The sequence below is a fragment of the Cajanus cajan genome, chromosome 9 (assembly GCF_000230855.2).
Source record: "Cajanus cajan strain Asha chromosome 9, NIPB_CcT2T_4, whole genome shotgun sequence".
NCBI classification, from domain to species: Eukaryota; Viridiplantae; Streptophyta; class Magnoliopsida; order Fabales; family Fabaceae; genus Cajanus; species Cajanus cajan.
This window is the reverse complement of record NC_138525.1, coordinates 9,875,767-9,893,708: the sequence shown is the minus strand read 5'-3', so window position 1 is coordinate 9,893,708 and position 17,942 is coordinate 9,875,767. Positions and strand designations below refer to the sequence as shown.

The window sequence follows — 17,942 nt, the reverse complement described above, 5'->3', positions numbered from 1 at the left end:
CATGTATGAAAATATAATTTTACTACATTTATATTTATTATCTTTAAGAGAAATATGCACTATACTTTTTTTGTTTGATAAGATGGTATAACTCTTTCCAACTAGATCCACCCCTATAAGGGAATGTTTGGTACGCAAAATAGTTTTGCTTTCTCAAAAATATGAAGTTGTGAATATTAGTTTCTCACGTTTGGATTATCATCTAAAACATATCCTTCCTAGAAAATATGGTTTTTTCTGAATTTTTTTTCTATAGGTTTATCACCAAAATTTTCACATAAGGGTAGGTGGGTATATAACATGCTTGAGTTAAAAGAAATGTTTTACTACAATAAAAATATTAATTTTCCTTTATTTGTCTAGTTAATATTATAAAAATATTTAATTCTCAAAAACTAATACTTTTAAAAATATTTATAATTAACTAAATAAATTTAATTATTTATGAGATTCATGATTCCTAAAAACCATAATTTTTAGGCATGAAAAAAAATCTCTTCTACTAAAAAAAACACTTTATATTAAAAATTGAAACCTCAAATAACCAAGAGGAGTTACCAAAAATTAAAACACTTTATATAAAGTATAGATTAATTTTATCTATTTAATTAGTATATATATAATATAATCTGAGACCTGTAAATACAATAAAGCTATAAAATATATTAATTATTATAATAATATTTTATGATAATTATTTTACAACAATTTTTCATATTAATATTAAAACCATAATTAAATTTTTTCATTAATTATTATAATTATAATATTATTTATCCTATAAATATGTTTAATTTTAATTATTTATAATATACATTATTTCAATCGATAAATAAAAATGTTATTTTTTTTAACTTTAACTTAAACAGTTTGAATTTTATTAATATTAATCAAATGATAATGATAAAACTTTAAAATTATTACAATAAAACGAAAATATGTATCATTTTTATTTACTAATAATCTTCATTTATTGGTATTATAATAAAATGAAAATATGTATCATAATTGGAATTACATATGTTCAAATATATCATATGTATCATTTCTATTTACTTTACTGACTTTAAAGTATTTATTTCACATATTATTCTTATTTTTCTTTATTTTTAAACATTAAAAAATTTATATATTTATTTATAATTTTTTAATAATATACAAAATTATTCAGGAGAGAATTATTGGGGAGAATAAATATTTAAGATATATTAATTGTACGAAATTATTGAAGACAAGTTTTATATGTGAAAAGTATAATAATATTGATTTTATATGTTTTTTTTAGTGTAAATTGATTAATTTTTTAATTAGTTTCTTTTATTTTTATAATAATATTTATATAAAAAAATATTTTGAAGGATAAGAGTTATTCTAAAATTTCTTCTTTTTATATTATTAACAAATATATATGCAGGATATTATATCTCTATGAATAATTTATTAATTTCTTAAATCGTTAAAAGTCAAAATAGAGTAAAACGTTTTAAAAGGAGAAAATATTTTTAAAACAAAAGGATCATATTCATAGATTATTTTTTTTTTTCTTAAATAGTATTAAATTTGATAATTTACTAATTTTTTTAGATTTTAGAGACATGAAAATTAAAAAAAAATACTTTACATGAATTAAAATCAAAATTTAATTATTTTACAATGACTAAAAATAATGTTTATAAATTTTAGAAGGAAGACAAATAAATTAAAAAAAAAACTAAAATCAAAATTATCAAATAAAAATATATTTAACCCCAAGCGTGTGGTTCAGCGGTAGAGGTTGATCCACGCTTAAGCAAGGTCAGGGGTTCGAATCTTGCCTTGTGTATGCAGCCGCGTTAAATCTTGGCGGTGCCTCCAACGTAGCGAGGAGATTAGTCACTGCTATCGGCGGTAGATACTTCAGGGACGAACCAAAAAAAAAAAAAATAATATATATATATTTAAGCCTATTAAGTTAAAAACTAACTATTTGTAAAAAATATTTAATTTGGTGATAAAAGCATATTTCTTAATATTTAATGTGGAATAATAAATTTGATTTTTTCTCCCATACATTAAGGTATTTTATTAATAAAATATTTACTTGTGTGTTTTATTAATAAAATATTTAGTTGTCAAATCAAGTCTTGTAACTGATTTATTAAATCATTAATAAAATCATTTACGTCTTTCTTTGTGATTCTCTATATAATGTCGAAAGAAAAAGAAGTTTTACACAATATTAACGCAATTGATTTCAATTTCAATTCCCTCAACTTATTTAGTTATCAAGACTTCCATCGTACATCTTATTGTGGCAAAGATGCTGAGCTTTAACCATCTTTACCTAATATGCAACATTCTTGTTATGATTATATTATTGCCAACATATGACTGTAGAGAGTTGCAGCCAAACGATGTGAATCTCATAGTGAAGACATGCAATCAAACCCCTAATCCTAACCTCTGTATTAAACTCCTTGAAGCCGACCCTCGTGGTCGTAGTGCTGATGTTAGTGGCCTAGCATTAATCACGGTCGATGTGATCAAGGCCAAAGCAAATGAAGGCTTGAATAAGATCAATCAACTTCTTAAAGGGGGTGGAAATAATAAAAGAGCTTTGCTTTCATGCGTTGACAAGTACAAAACTATTTTGGTAGCTGATATACCACAAGCCACTCAAGCTTTGAATTTTGGAAACCCTAAGTTTGCAGAAGATGCAACAAGTGATTCTGTTGTTGAAGCTACTTCTTGTGAGGAAGGCTTCGGTAGGAATTCACCAATCACACGTGAGAACAATGATACGCGTGATGTGGCAAATGTTGCAAGGGCAATTGTTAGGCTATTACTCTAAATTCTCAAAAACATTGTCATGCCATATGAATTCTATGTTGTTGGTCTAAAATAAATTAGTCATTAATAAATTGCCCCAAATGTAAGAGAGTCAGGAGGGGAATTATTGTGTTATAATGATGTCTACCATGATTAATACTATTGAAAATTGTTTACCTATATATATTTAAAGGTTTGTGTTTTTTTTTCTTCTAAACTCCTAAATAAGATTATAAAAAAAAATGAACACCTAATAAATCAGTTGTTAGAAATAAAAATAAGATTTAGATTGTTTTTTTATTTCTCAAGTATTATAAATGTAAAATTTTGATCATTAAGTTTTAATTAAACAATTTTAATATATCAAGTAATACAATTATGACATTTTAGTCATTTTTAATAAAAAAATTTAATAAATTTTGTTGATGTGACACAGATAGCTCACTTGGATAATGATGTGGTGCAATCATGATAGATGTAACTCCCAATTTTATATATATTAAACATAATATTATATATATATATATATATATATATATATATATATATATTATATTTTTATAGGTTATTAACACAAGTATACCCTTAATAATATTATACATAAAAATAAAGAAAGATTTTGTGAACTTGTTTACAAATAGTTAGTTTATAATTACATTATATATTATTCTAAAAATATTTACAACAACATTCGTAATTAAAAATTACTTATTTTTCACATATCTATTACAATATTTACATATTAGGTTGATATAAGTTTATTATAGGATTAACGTGGTTAGCCGGAGGTAGAAAAGTAACTACTATCGGTCCATCAATAACCATAGAGATTTTCTGAGTCGGAGAAAATGTGAAAGTTGACAGTGTCACTCCTTGAAAGGTAACCAAATTAGCAACAACATTCACACTCCAAGTAGTTCCAGAAAATACTGATGATATGATAGAAGGAAAATGGTCCAGAATTGCTGGTAGATCCATCTATTTTTCTATTATAATTAATTAAATATTTTAAACAAGAAACATATATAAAGAGTGAGAACAATTATCTAATAAATATCAATAATTAAATAATATGCATAGAAATATTTTTAACTAATACTAATAAATATATATGTACTATCCGTGCTGCAAGGCCGAGCTCCCAGCTTGGCATCGCAACGCATGACGACCTCGGATACGCGCTGCGTGACGTCAGCTCGTCACTTAACCAGATCATAACTGATCTGAGGAGATCTCGGTCTAGACGAGATCCGCCATCCAATCATATCATATCTTATCTAAGGCCCAAGGCCCAACGCAGCCCTAACTTACACTAAGGTACGTGCATTACTTATACGAGACTCATACAAAAACAAACCCTAACTTTAGCATCGAAGTCTCTTTTGCAGGTACCACCCCCATCTTGGAACACGAGACGTATCCTGAAGGAGGCTCACCAATCTTGCTTGGAGAATCAACCCAACGGCAAATTCCCAGTAAGAACATTTGGCGCCACCGTGGGGCCGATCACTACAAGAAAATTCGCTATTACAGACGGCCAAAATCCCTGGGAAATGCCAAAAATCCGTGGGTAATAGTGCATTTCCGACGGATTACCGACGGACACTAATCCATCGGTAAATTGCTCGTCTGAATTATTTACCGACGGATTTTTATCCGTGGGTAACTTTCCGACGGATTTTCCCACGGATTTATCCGTGGGTAATTACCCACGAATTTATCCGTGGGAAATTTCCCACGGATTTATCTGTGGGAAATTACCCTGAAGGAATTTTTCGTCAAAAATTATAATTTTTTTTAATTTTAATAAATTTATTAATGTAACAACCCTCATATTTGGCCTCTCAAGGGTTCTATTTCACGATATTTCATTTACTTATGCAATTTCTGGGAAACTTCCCAGAAGGTCACCCATCTCAGTACTACTCCAGCTCAAGCACGCTTAACTGTGAAGTTCTGATGAGTAAGCTACCGAAATGTATATGTATGTTATCTGTAACATTCCAAAATTTTATTTTTTTTTATGTATTGGAATTATTAGAAGAGTTACCGTATTTTTATATACGTATTTTACTATTTACATATACGTATTTTACTATTTACGTATATGTATTTTACTATTCATGTATACGTATTTATGAATAGTATTTTACTATTCATATGCATAATTGAAGGCTGCGGAACCGAAGGGGGCTGCGGAATTAAGTTTCAAAATTTAATTAATTCTAATATTTTAATGAATAGTGCATAGTAACTTTAATATTATAATAATGAAATAATATTATTTTAATGAATAGTACATAGTGCATAGTAATTTCAAAATTTCTATAAATAGGGGCCTATGATTTTGAAAATTCATAATTCTAGAGAGAAGGAAATTCTAGAGAGATAGAAAGGGAGAAAGAAAGAGAGGAGATTCTGCCCTAGTTCCGGTTCCGATTTAAGAAAAAGAGGAGGAGGTTCTGCCCAAGTTACTATTTATCCAGGTACGGGAGAAAAGAGGGTTATTTATATGTAGAATACATGAGGGTATTGGGTAGAATTTCTCAGAAGCATGTTTAATTTATCTGAATGGAAGGCTGAGCCTCCTATTAATTTGTAATTTAAACGTTTTTGATAAAAGACTAAAATGTACATCTTTGTTATATTTTTATTACATGATTTGGAAAATATAAATGGATTCCTAACTAGGAGGCACTGCCACCTTTACTGGAGTTAATTTATATTTTCTTTATTATCATCTGTATATATATTATAACTAAGCGACTCATGAACGGTTGGACCATTGAACTATTAAACATTGAATTATTGACCCTTGGAATATTGAACTTTTGGATTATTGGATTAATGAACTGCATTAACGGACAATTTAGATAAATTATAATTAAGGGAATATAATATGATGTATTAAGTATGTAATAAGTCGAGTGTTGAAGCAATAAATATATGACATGTATCATATTTATATATTAATGAACTTGCTTTATTTTGTTGGAATTATTAAGAATGATTGAGGAGTATGTAAACTCTATTTTGTTGTCTTATGTGTCATGCATATGAAATTGCGTAAGTGATAGAAGTTGAATTATGAGTTGAAATGTTGTATGGTTGTGATATGGATGTGATTGTGATGTCTCACATCAATGACTAGGATGGCACGGCCCTGTATAAGTGGTGCTACAGGGAAGGCGTGACCCTAGCATGGTGTGGGATGAGAAAGACAGTTAACACCACCACTTATGTCGTTCATGGCTGCCCTGGCATAGGGTTAATTGCAAGAGATTGTATTGATTGTAATGTGATTGTGTTTCCTCACACCAAAATGGTGAGGGACGGCACGGCCCCTGGGTAAGTGATGCTACAGGGAGGGCGTGACCCCTGGTCTGGTGTGGGTTGAGTGAGGCAATTAACCTGTATCACTTGTGTCAAACGTGGCGAGGTCTTGGCATAGTGTTAATTGTTGGATTGACATGAATTACGTATGTGGAAATGATTATGAGATTGACATGAGTTATAAATATTAAATAATTATGATATTGACTTAAATGATGGATTGAAATATGTTTATATATACGTTTGTATACACTATATAACGAGTTATGATGAGATTATCTTGTAATATGTTTGAATGTACTTTGCATATAGATATTTTCTTTTCTCACCGTATAAATTGTGGATATTTTAGGTGGAGAGGATCCAGCTGCAAGTGGCATATAAGATGCTAGCATTTTATTTTGGGAAATGTTCTGATATTGTGACATCGGGGCAGAGGATTTTAGGACGAAATATTTATATGCATTTGGTATTGTAATATTATTTTGAAAACAATTTGTAAAACTCTTATGTTTTATGTTTTATATTTATATTATTGTGATTATCGAAGTTTCTTATGTGAACCCTGTTACCATAATTTAAATTTTTATTACAATATAAGTTGGGGTAGTAAGGGTGTCACATTTAGTGGTATCAGAGCAGGTCGATTCAATCGACCGTGAGTTGTGAGTCTACTGTGCTTGTTTGGTAGATGAATGATATGGTAAAATTGATTATTGAACTTATTGATAATATGACGATTGATTGAGTTAATTGTTTTAGAGTATGATTATTAACTTTTTGGGGGGAGAAAAACAGAAAAACAATGGCAGGAGGTAGAAATGATCGTGCAATCGCCGATGCTCTGCAAGCGATGGCTCAGGCTATTGGTAATCTGAACCAACGACCAGAGATAGATTGGTTAGAGAGATTTCAGCGAAATAATCCGCCAAGCTTTCGTGGAGGCTATAATCCTGATGGAGCTGCTGATTGGATTTTTGAAATTGAAAAGATATTCCAAGCTATGGGATGTCCTTTGATACAGAAGGTAACTTTGGCCGTTTTTATGCTTTCTGGAGAGGCTGGCATCTGGTGGCAAGGTGCTTTGCAAAGAATGATGGCTGCGGGAACTCAAGTAAACTGGGATAACTTCAAGCGGCTGTTCTTGGAGAAATATTTTCCCCGAGATGTAAGACATAAGAAACAGGTGGAATTCCTTGAATTGAAACAAGGAGAGAATTCTGTGGCTGAATACGTGACTAAATTTGAAGACTTGGTTAGATTCTGCCCTATGTATGATGGTGAAGACAATGAGGAGGACAAATGCGTGAAGTTTGTGAGCGGTCTTCGCCCTGAGATCAAACAAGTGTTCAATTATCAAGGGATTACTCACTACCATGAATTGGTAAACAAGTGCAGAGTATTTGATGAGGACAACCGAGCTAGGGTAACTCATTATAAGAGTGGAGGACCGATGAGAAATACTAAGTTTGGTTCAGCTAATAAGAATAAACCTTATACCAAGTTTGCAGGGGACTCAAGTTCTAAGGTGAACCATCAAGGTTCTACGCAACAAAGAAGCCAAGTTCCAATGGTTAGCCAGACTTCTGGAAGGGGAAGTGTGGGTTTTGTTCCACACAACAACTGTTTTAAATGTGGAAAGCCAGGTCATAGGGCAGTTGATTGTCGGATGCAAAGGATAATGATATGCTTCAAATGTAAAGCAGAGGGACATAAAGCTAGTGAATGCCCTCAGAGTAAGAAAGAAATAACAGAGGCTGGAGGGAGCGCTAGCAAACCTCGAACCACAGGAAGAGTATTTGCTTTGAGTAGTGCTGAAGCTACTCAATCCGAAGACTTAATTCAGGGTATGTGTTTCATTAATGGAACTCCTTTAACCGTTTTATATGATTCTGGTGCGACTCACTCTTTTATATCACATGCATGTGTGTCTAAGTTAAAATTACCTGTCTCTTCCTTATCTTTTGAGTTAATTGTCGAAACACCCACTAATGGTTCTGTAATTACTTCTAATGTCTGTCCAAAATGTCCTCTGATTATTGAAGGTAGAGATTTCCTGGTTGACTTAATTTGTTTACCTCTAAGTCAACTAGATGTTATTCTGGGTATGGACTGGTTATCTTCCAATCATGTCCTTTTGAACTGTGCTTGTAAATCTATTGTTTTTGGTGAACCTGTTGAGAAAGTGAGTAAGGATTATTTGACTGCCAACCAAGTTAAGGTATCTATGCAAGAGGATGCCCAAGTATACATGTTGTTAGCTTCTTTAAATTCTGAGAAAAATGTTCTGATAAATGAACTGCCTGTTGTGTGTGACTTTTCGGATGTCTTTTCTGAAGTGTTTAGTTTGCCACCTAGAAGAGAGGTAGAATTTTCCATAGATTTAGTTCCAGGAGCAGGACCTATTTCTATTGCACCTTATAGGATGTCACCCATAGAATTAGTGGAATTGAAAAAGCAAATAGAAGACTTGTTGGAGAAGGGGTTTGTGAGACCCAGTGTATCACCTTGGGGAGCACCCGTACTCTTAGTCAAAAAGAAGGATGGTAGCATGAGATTGTGTGTGGATTATCGCCAGTTGAACAAAGTGACCATTAAAAACAAATATCCATTGCCTAGGATAGATGATCTTATGGATCAGTTGGTAGGTGCTTGTGTGTTTAGCAAAATTGATCTTAGATCAGGGTACCACCAGATTAGAATTAAGAAAGATGATGTACCTAAGACAGCCTTTAGAACTCGCTATGGACACTATGAGTATCTAGTAATGCCTTTTGGTGTGACAAATGCTCCTGCAATTTTTATGGACTACATGAATCGGATTCTTCATCCGTACTTGGATAAATTTGTAGTTGTCTTTATAGATGACATACTAGTTTATTCCAAGACTAAAGAGGAACATGAGGAACACTTAAGGGTAGTACTACAAACTCTCAGGGAGAATCAACTTTATGCTAAATTGCCCAAGTGTGACTTTTGGCTGGAGGAAGTGAGTTTCTTAGGACATGTAATTTCGAGTAGGGGTATAGCAGTAGATCCATCTAAGGTTGAGGCTGTGTTGAATTGGGAGACACCTAAGTCAGTTAGTGAGATTAGGAGTTTCCTTGGATTAGCTGGATACTATAGGAGATTCATAGAGGGATTCTCTAAGCTAGTATTACCTTTGACAAATTTGACTAGGAAAGGGGTTGTGTTTGTTTGGGATAGTAAATGTGAAGATAGTTTCCAAACCCTTAAGGAAAAATTGACCAGTGCACCTGTTTTAGTATTGCCTGATCTTAGTAAGACTTTTGTGGTTTACTGTGACGCTTCTAAGATGGGTTTGGGTGGAGTGTTAATGCAAGAAGGAAGGGTCGTATCTTATGCATCCAGACAATTGAAGGTACATGAGAGGAATTACCCCACCCATGATCTTGAATTAGCAGCTGTAGTATTCACACTTAAGATTTGGAGACATTATTTGTATGGTTCTAAATTTGAGGTGTTTAGTGATCATAAGAGTCTTAGGTATTTATTTGATCAAAAAGAATTAAATATGAGACAAAGGAGATGGTTGGAGTTCCTTAAGGACTATGATTTTGATCTTAATTATCATCCAGGAAAAGCTAATGTGGTAGCTGATGCCTTGAGTAGAAAATCTTTGCATTTGTCTTCTCTTATGATTAGAGAGATGGATCTTTTGACACAATTTAGAGACTTAAGTTTGACTTGTGAAGTGACTCATAGTAGTGTAAGACTAGGTATGACTCGAGTGACTAGCGAGTTGTTAAAGGAAATTGGAGAAGCACAGTTAATAGACCCATTTCTAGAGACTAGACGAAAGGATATAGGACAAGGGATTGGAGAAGAATTTACCTTGGGTGCAGATGGAGTGGTAAGATTTAAAGATCGGGTATGTGTGCCTAGTAACCCTACACTTAAACGACTGATACTAGAGGAAGGTCATAAGAGCAAGCTTAGTTTTCATCCAGGAGCAACGAAGATGTATCAGGACCTAAGAAAGATATTCTGGTGGCCTAGGATGAAGAAAGACATAGCTGAATTTGTGAGTGCCTGTTTAGTATGTCAGAAGGCTAAGATAGAACATCAAAAACCTTCAGGACTGCTTCAGCCTTTGAGTATACCCGAGTGGAAGTGGGATAGCATTTCCATGGATTTTGTAGTTGCTTTGCCTAGGATTAGGCGAGGACATGACTCCATTTGGGTTATAGTTGATAGGTTGACCAAGAGTGCACATTTCTTACCTATTAACATTAGGTATTCTCTGGAGAGATTAGCTAGACTGTATATTGATGAAATTGTGAGATTACATGGTATACCATCTAGTATAATTTCAGACAGAGACCCTAGATTCACCTCTAGATTTTGGGAGAGCCTACAACAAGCTTTGGGAACCCAACTGAGACTTAGTTCAGCATACCACCCTCAAACTGATGGTCAGACTGAGAGGACTATTCAGTCTTTAGAGGATTTGCTTAGAGCCTGTGTTTTGGACCAAGGAGGAAGTTGGGATAGCCTTTTACCTTTGATAGAGTTTACCTATAATAATAGTTACCACTCTAGCATAGGTATGGCACCCTATGAAGCCTTGTATGGTAGGAAGTGTAGAACTCCTTTGTGTTGGAGTGAGCCTGGAGACAATGTCATCTTAGGACCTGAAATTGTGCAGCAAACCACTGAAAAAGTTAAATTGATACAGGATAGGATGAGGACAGCTCAGAGTAGACAGAAAAGTTATGCTGACAGGAGAAGAAAAGATTTAGAATTTCAAGAAAGTGATCATGTATTCTTGAAAGTCACTCCGTGGACTGGGGTTGGTAGGGCATTAAAATCCAGAAAACTTACTCCTCGATTTATTGGTCCTTTTCAAATTCTTAAAAGAGTCGGCAATGTTGCCTACAAAATTGCTTTGCCTCCTAATCTGTCAAATCTTCATGATGTTTTTCATATTTCACAACTTCGAAAATACATCCATGATCCTTCGCATGTGATTGAGTCGGATCATATTGAGGTTAAGGAGAACTTGACGGTGGAAGCTACCCCGGTGAGAGTCGAGGATCGAATGGTAAAGCAACTTAGGGGTAAAGAAATTCCTTTGGTAAAGGTTATTTGGGGAGGAGCTATACCAGAAAGTGCTACTTGGGAATTAGAGGAGAAGATGAAAGCTTCATATCCATTTTTATTTGCATCAGGTAATTTCGGGGACGAAATTTCTAAAAGGAGGGAAGTAGTGTAACATTCCAAAATTTTATTTTTTTTTATGTATTGGAATTATTAGAAGAGTTACCGTATTTTTATATACGTATTTTACTATTTACATATACGTATTTTACTATTTACGTATATGTATTTTACTATTCATGTATACGTATTTATGAATAGTATTTTACTATTCATATGCATAATTGAAGGCTGCGGAACCGAAGGGGGCTGCGGAATTAAGTTTCAAAATTTAATTAATTCTAATATTTTAATGAATAGTGCATAGTAACTTTAATATTATAATAATGAAATAATATTATTTTAATGAATAGTACATAGTGCATAGTAATTTCAAAATTTCTATAAATAGGGGCCTATGGTTTTGAAAATTCATAATTCTAGAGAGAAGGAAATTCTAGAGAGATAGAAAGGGAGAAAGAAAGAGAGGAGATTCTGCCCTAGTTCCGGTTCCGATTTAAGAAAAAGAGGAGGAGGTTCTGCCCAAGTTACTATTTATCCAGGTACGGGAGAAAAGAGGGTTATTTATATGTAGAATACATGAGGGTATTGGGTAGAATTTCTCAGAAGCATGTTTAATTTATCTGAATGGAAGGCTGAGCCTCCTATTAATTTGTAATTTAAACGTTTTTGATAAAAGACTAAAATGTACATCTTTGTTATATTTTTATTACATGATTTGGAAAATATAAATGGATTCCTAACTAGGAGGCACTGCCACCTTTACTGGAGTTAATTTATATTTTCTTTATTATCATCTGTATATATATTATAACTAAGCGACTCATGAACGGTTGGACCATTGAACTATTAAACATTGAATTATTGACCCTTGGAATATTGAACTTTTGGATTATTGGATTAATGAACTGCATTAACGGACAATTTAGATAAATTATAATTAAGGGAATATAATATGATGTATTAAGTATGTAATAAGTCGAGTGTTGAAGCAATAAATATATGACATGTATCATATTTATATATTAATGAACTTGCTTTATTTTGTTGGAATTATTAAGAATGATTGAGGAGTATGTAAACTCTATTTTGTTGTCTTATGTGTCATGCATATGAAATTGCGTAAGTGATAGAAGTTGAATTATGAGTTGAAATGTTGTATGGTTGTGATATGGATGTGATTGTGATGTCTCACATCAATGACTAGGATGGCACGGCCCTGTATAAGTGGTGCTACAGGGAAGGCGTGACCCTAGCATGGTGTGGGATGAGAAAGACAGTTAACACCACCACTTATGTCGTTCATGGCTGCCCTGGCATAGGGTTAATTGCAAGAGATTGTATTGATTGTAATGTGATTGTGTTTCCTCACACCAAAATGGTGAGGGACGGCACGGCCCCTGGGTAAGTGATGCTACAGGGAGGGCGTGACCCCTGGTCTGGTGTGGGTTGAGTGAGGCAATTAACCTGTATCACTTGTGTCAAACGTGGCGAGGTCTTGGCATAGTGTTAATTGTTGGATTGACATGAATTACGTATGTGGAAATGATTATGAGATTGACATGAGTTATAAATATTAAATAATTATGATATTGACTTAAATGATGGATTGAAATATGTTTATATATACGTTTGTATACACTATATAACGAGTTATGATGAGATTATCTTGTAATATGTTTGAATGTACTTTGCATATAGATATTTTCTTTTCTCACCGTATAAATTGTGGATATTTTAGGTGGAGAGGATCCAGCTGCAAGTGGCATATAAGATGCTAGCATTTTATTTTGGGAAATGTTCTGATATTGTGACATCGGGGCAGAGGATTTTAGGACGAAATATTTATATGCATTTGGTATTGTAATATTATTTTGAAAACAATTTGTAAAACTCTTATGTTTTATGTTTTATATTTATATTATTGTGATTATCGAAGTTTCTTATGTGAACCCTGTTACCATAATTTAAATTTTTATTACAATATAAGTTGGGGTAGTAAGGGTGTCACATTATCAGTATAACTTGAACAAATTAATTTATTTAAGTCATCCTCAAATATACAATCTCATATTTGTACTATAATAATAATATATAATAATTTTATATTACATATAATAATAATTAATAATAATAATAATATATTTAATTATTATTTATTTATATCTACTTACTTTTATAATTAATATCTACTTATTTTTATTTAAAATTATAATTTAAATTATTTAATTTTATAATTTATAATGATAATATAATTTATAAAATTATAAAGATTTATTTATTACATAATTATAAATTAAATTTTAATATTTTAAATAAATTATTAATTAATTTAATATATTTATTTACCTTAAATCAAACATATAAAATTCAAAAAAATGTATTTATCCTTGTTTTTTTTCCTAATTATCAACTATTAATAAAATACTAACTTAAAATCTTATTTAATTATATATAATATTCTCATATCAAATTTAAAACCAGATATTAGTTATACAAAAATATTAAGATCATATAGTAAATTGTCAATAAGATTCTAGTTAAATAATTTAAAATAATTAATGTTTCAATTATATTGTTAATTAGCAAATAATTTATTTCAAAACTAATTAATTTTTTATATTAATTATTAGTAAAATTTAATAACTTTTAATTTAACAATTAATTGGATCGATAAAATTCAACACACACCATGAGTTATTAAGCGGAATAACTTTACCAAGAGTTATTTTGTAAGTTATCTTAAATCAAACATATAAAATTCAAAAAATGTATTTATCCTTGTTTTATTTTTTAATTATCAACCATTAATAAAATACTAACTTAAAATCTTATCTAATAATATCATAATATTTTCATATCAAATTTAAAACCAGTTCTTACATTTTTAGACAAATATAAATTTGTCTGAAATATTTCATCAATAATATAGTTTTTCCTACAAAAATTTTCTCATCGAAAATATAAATATTCCAACAGATTTAATTTTGTTTTATAAGAAATCATCTTCGATTAATATAACATTTTGTATATATGATTTAAGAGTAAAAGATTTTTAAATAATAGATAATCATACCCTTAACTGATTTTTCTTTTATATATTCTAATTTTATTTGTAATAATATGGTTATATATTTAAATATTTTAATTTTAATAATTTTTTAAGTATATTTTTGTCTTTTCACTTAAAATATTTGAATTTCTATATTTTAATTTAAATTATTTTTTAAGTATATTTTTGTCTTTTTGTCTTAAAATTTTGAATTTCTATATTGTAATTTTAATAAATTTTTATTTCTATTATTTATTAATTCTTTTCTTTTTTAATGTTTTATAACATTATTAAAATTTTATAATTTTAATCTCTCTAATTTTATCTTACTTTTTATTTTATAAATATAATTTGGATTATTCATTTTATAATTAAATTAATTTTTTTAAAATCTTTTATGAGTTTACATTATAAAAATGTATTGAAACTCCTCAATCTTTATGAATGAACTTGTTTTGATTTACATAATTATAATTGATTTAATATCTTTAAATAGGATAATTATTTAATATAATTTTGAATTAAAAAAAATCACAGAATTTCCCATGGATTTATCCGTGGGTAATTTCCCACGGATTTTTGTCCGTGGGAAATTTAACTTTTTCTTGTAGTGGATCAAGATAGCTCTTATCGGCCACACTTACAGTATTCAGCAGAAGCCATAGCAGACGCGCAACAGACGACGCAAATCACACAACCACCATGGATAACGACGCGACATTGAGGAGGCTGATCGACCAGGTTGAACAGATGCGGTAACAACACGACGCCGATCTGCGAAACATGCGTGCCTAGCACGAAACCGACCTAGCAGCAATGCGGACCACCAATGAAGCTGACCTAGCGGCGCTACGCGCTGAAAACGAGCGGATTCACACCCAGCTCCCTCGACGCCCCTCCGATCATCCTCCTGAAGCAAGCAACTTCTGTAACACCATGGAAAATACTAAGTTATTTAGTATATATGTATGTATGTATATGTTATTTATGTGGATTTGGAATGTACTTACTTCTATGCATGTTATATGTTAATGTGATTTTGATTAGTTATTTAAGCATGATAGTGATTTTATAGTATGAGATGAGAGGTTGATGTTTTGATAGTTTGTATAGGCATGTGTGTGCATGAATTTGGTGAATGATGCATTGTACACCATTATACTGAACCAGTATTAAGAGGGAAGAAGACTGATCACCTTCCTCCTCATCTTGGTTAAGTGAAGTATTATGGCATGCAACTCATTATTCCAAGCATCTATATCTGAAAGTGATATTTGTTTGTGTGTTGACACATGTTGCATTTCATATGGTGGTGAGTTGTGAGTATTGCATGGAAAGGAATAAGATGGGTAGGAGATCGAAGGATAGGAACATAAGATAAATCTGGTCTTTCTGAGTGAATTTGAGGTTGTTTCAGAGCTTAGGGAGTTGAAATACTTCAAGGAATAGGATATTTGAGGTGAATAGGTGCTAAGGGTGAAATTTGGAAATTTTGAAAAATGGCTATATATATAGGGACTTAGGACCGGAGGATTTCATTTGTCAGACAGAGACAGTTTTTAGAGAGAGAAAGTAGAGAGAGAAAGGCTCTGGTCCGGAGGGAAGCTGAGGACATATTTGGGAAGCTTATCAAGCCAGGATCAATCTTCACAACTGGAGTTTCAGGAGATTTGGCCTCTAAAGCCTTGAAAATTGAGATTGAAGTTTGAGTTGAGATTTGGGGGTTTTGTCCAGATCTTGCATTTCTGAAGTTTTTGAGGTAAGGGTAGTACTTATAAGACTTAATCTAGTATGTATAGAGTTGAAATATCACATTGATTTCACGTTTTATGCAAGTTTGAGACTGGATTGGGATGGAAATGATTTGGTTAGATTTCTTCATGATTTCTTATGATTTTCATGGATTGATAGTTAATACTCGTCTTTATCGCTTAATATGTTGTGTTTGGATGGTGTTTATACTCTATAATGGTTTGGAATTGTATAAATTTCTTTTGGAATGGATCTTGGGGGTGAAAATTGAGGATTTTCGTAACAGGGGAGGGTTTCTGGAACCAAACCGCTGAGCGGATTTAAAAGCGCCGAGCGCTTTGGGTGCCGAGAGCTAGAGGAGAGTTTCTGGAGGAAAAGCGCTGAGCGCTTTTGAGGCGCTGAGCGCTTTTGTGTTTTCAGAACTGGACTTTGTAGTCTAAATAAAAGTTGTAGCCTTGGATCTTAGCTTTCCAATGGCGTTGGAATCACTCAAAAAGGAGGTCTAGAACTCAAGATATGTTTATTTTTAGTGAAAAAGGGTCAAGCTGTCAGCTTTACTTATAGCTGTTGCGGTTTTTATCATTTTTCACAAAGTAAATGATGGAATTAGGATTTGATATCTTCATAAAAGTTTTAGAAAATCTTCTTATCTTTCATATGAGTTAAGTTTGAGTATGATAGGAGAAGTATAACTCATAATATGATATGTTATATGAAGATTGTCATTTCACAAAAAGGGTAAATTGGTTAAATTGATAGTTATTTTGAGTGTTTATTTATTTACTTTGCTATATTGAGTATTTTGACATGATTTTGGAAAAGATTTCATATAATCTTGGAATATGCTATGTGCATGTGGTGTGGAAAGCTAATAGAACTCAGAGGAGTAAGGTTATGGTATGGAAGATCTATTGGTGAGATCAGGATATAATCTTTGAAAAACTATAAAATTTGTGAGTCCCATGATGAGGGTTCCAATAAGAAACTTTTTCAAAGATTATATGATAAACCACTTCAGATGTTAGGTGGATTCTGAAGTACTCCTCTAAGTATTCTATTTGCTACCGGTATGGGGGCAAGGCCGAGTCATACCGATGGATGAAGTGGCCATGATCACCAGGGTTACGTGACGACGTAATTCCAGCTGTATATTTCCATGAGAGGTCAGGTGTGATTCCTGGGTTGCTGATATGTTTCAGCGTGCGTGTCAACACTTGGTGGATGGTGTTGAGGCCAACATTGTGAGGATATGTTGGTGTGAGATCATGGAATAATTATACAGTGGTGTGACTTTGTTTCTGGATGTGGAAATATGTATACAAATGGTGTGGATTGTATGCATTGGATTTTAGATTTGATTTATATTTGGCATGGAAATAATTATTTATAAGGTTTATTTCCTTGGTGCGGATATATATATATATTATGGATAAATATCTGTTTAATGATATTTCATTTTATCGTACTATGGTTGGTTTATATGTGCTAACCCTTGCATGTTTCCATGTGGTTTGGACTGTGATGATCTCACTATGTGGGGGAGCAGATCAGGTGTGAGGCTTGGGACAGCAAGAAGTCTACTGTTAGCTGCTTTGAGAAGTAGCTAGGTTTAGAGCTTGACCAGCACCTAGGGTGTCTTATATGATGTTATTATGGGATTACTGTATAATTTTACTAAGACTGACTCTGATATAATTATGTTTGATATTATGAAGACAAATTTTACACTCTAGCGTAGCTGGCTTTTGCTCTATTTTCTATATTATATATCATTTTATTTTAGTTGGTTTTGATGTGACGGCCTAGGGTGGGTCGT

General features: G+C 32.0%; 2 protein-coding genes and 1 long non-coding RNA gene across 3 annotated transcripts; all 3 read left to right on the top strand.

The window, feature by feature from the left end:
- Positions 1-2,231: 2,231 nt before the first annotated feature.
- On the top strand, positions 2,232-3,004 carry LOC109814194 (cell wall / vacuolar inhibitor of fructosidase 1). The gene has a single exon (XM_020378567.3). The coding sequence runs from the start codon at positions 2,300-2,302 to the stop codon at positions 2,828-2,830; it is 531 nt and encodes a 176-aa protein (XP_020234156.1). The 5' UTR covers positions 2,232-2,299; the 3' UTR covers positions 2,831-3,004.
- A 2,005-nt stretch (positions 3,005-5,009) lies between these two features.
- LOC145951929 (uncharacterized) lies at positions 5,010-11,546 on the top strand. Its single transcript, XM_083064120.1, has 3 exons — positions 5,010-5,294; positions 6,494-7,988; positions 11,524-11,546. The coding sequence occupies exons 2-3, from the start codon at positions 6,947-6,949 to the stop codon at positions 11,544-11,546; spliced, it is 1,065 nt and encodes a 354-aa protein (XP_082920246.1). The 5' UTR covers positions 5,010-5,294; positions 6,494-6,946.
- Positions 11,547-11,579: 33 nt separating this feature from the next.
- LOC145951771 (uncharacterized) lies at positions 11,580-13,233 on the top strand. Its single transcript, XR_014429692.1, has 2 exons — positions 11,580-11,864; positions 13,064-13,233. It is a non-coding gene; the product is annotated as an uncharacterized LOC145951771 (long non-coding RNA).
- Positions 13,234-17,942: the final 4,709 nt, after the last annotated feature.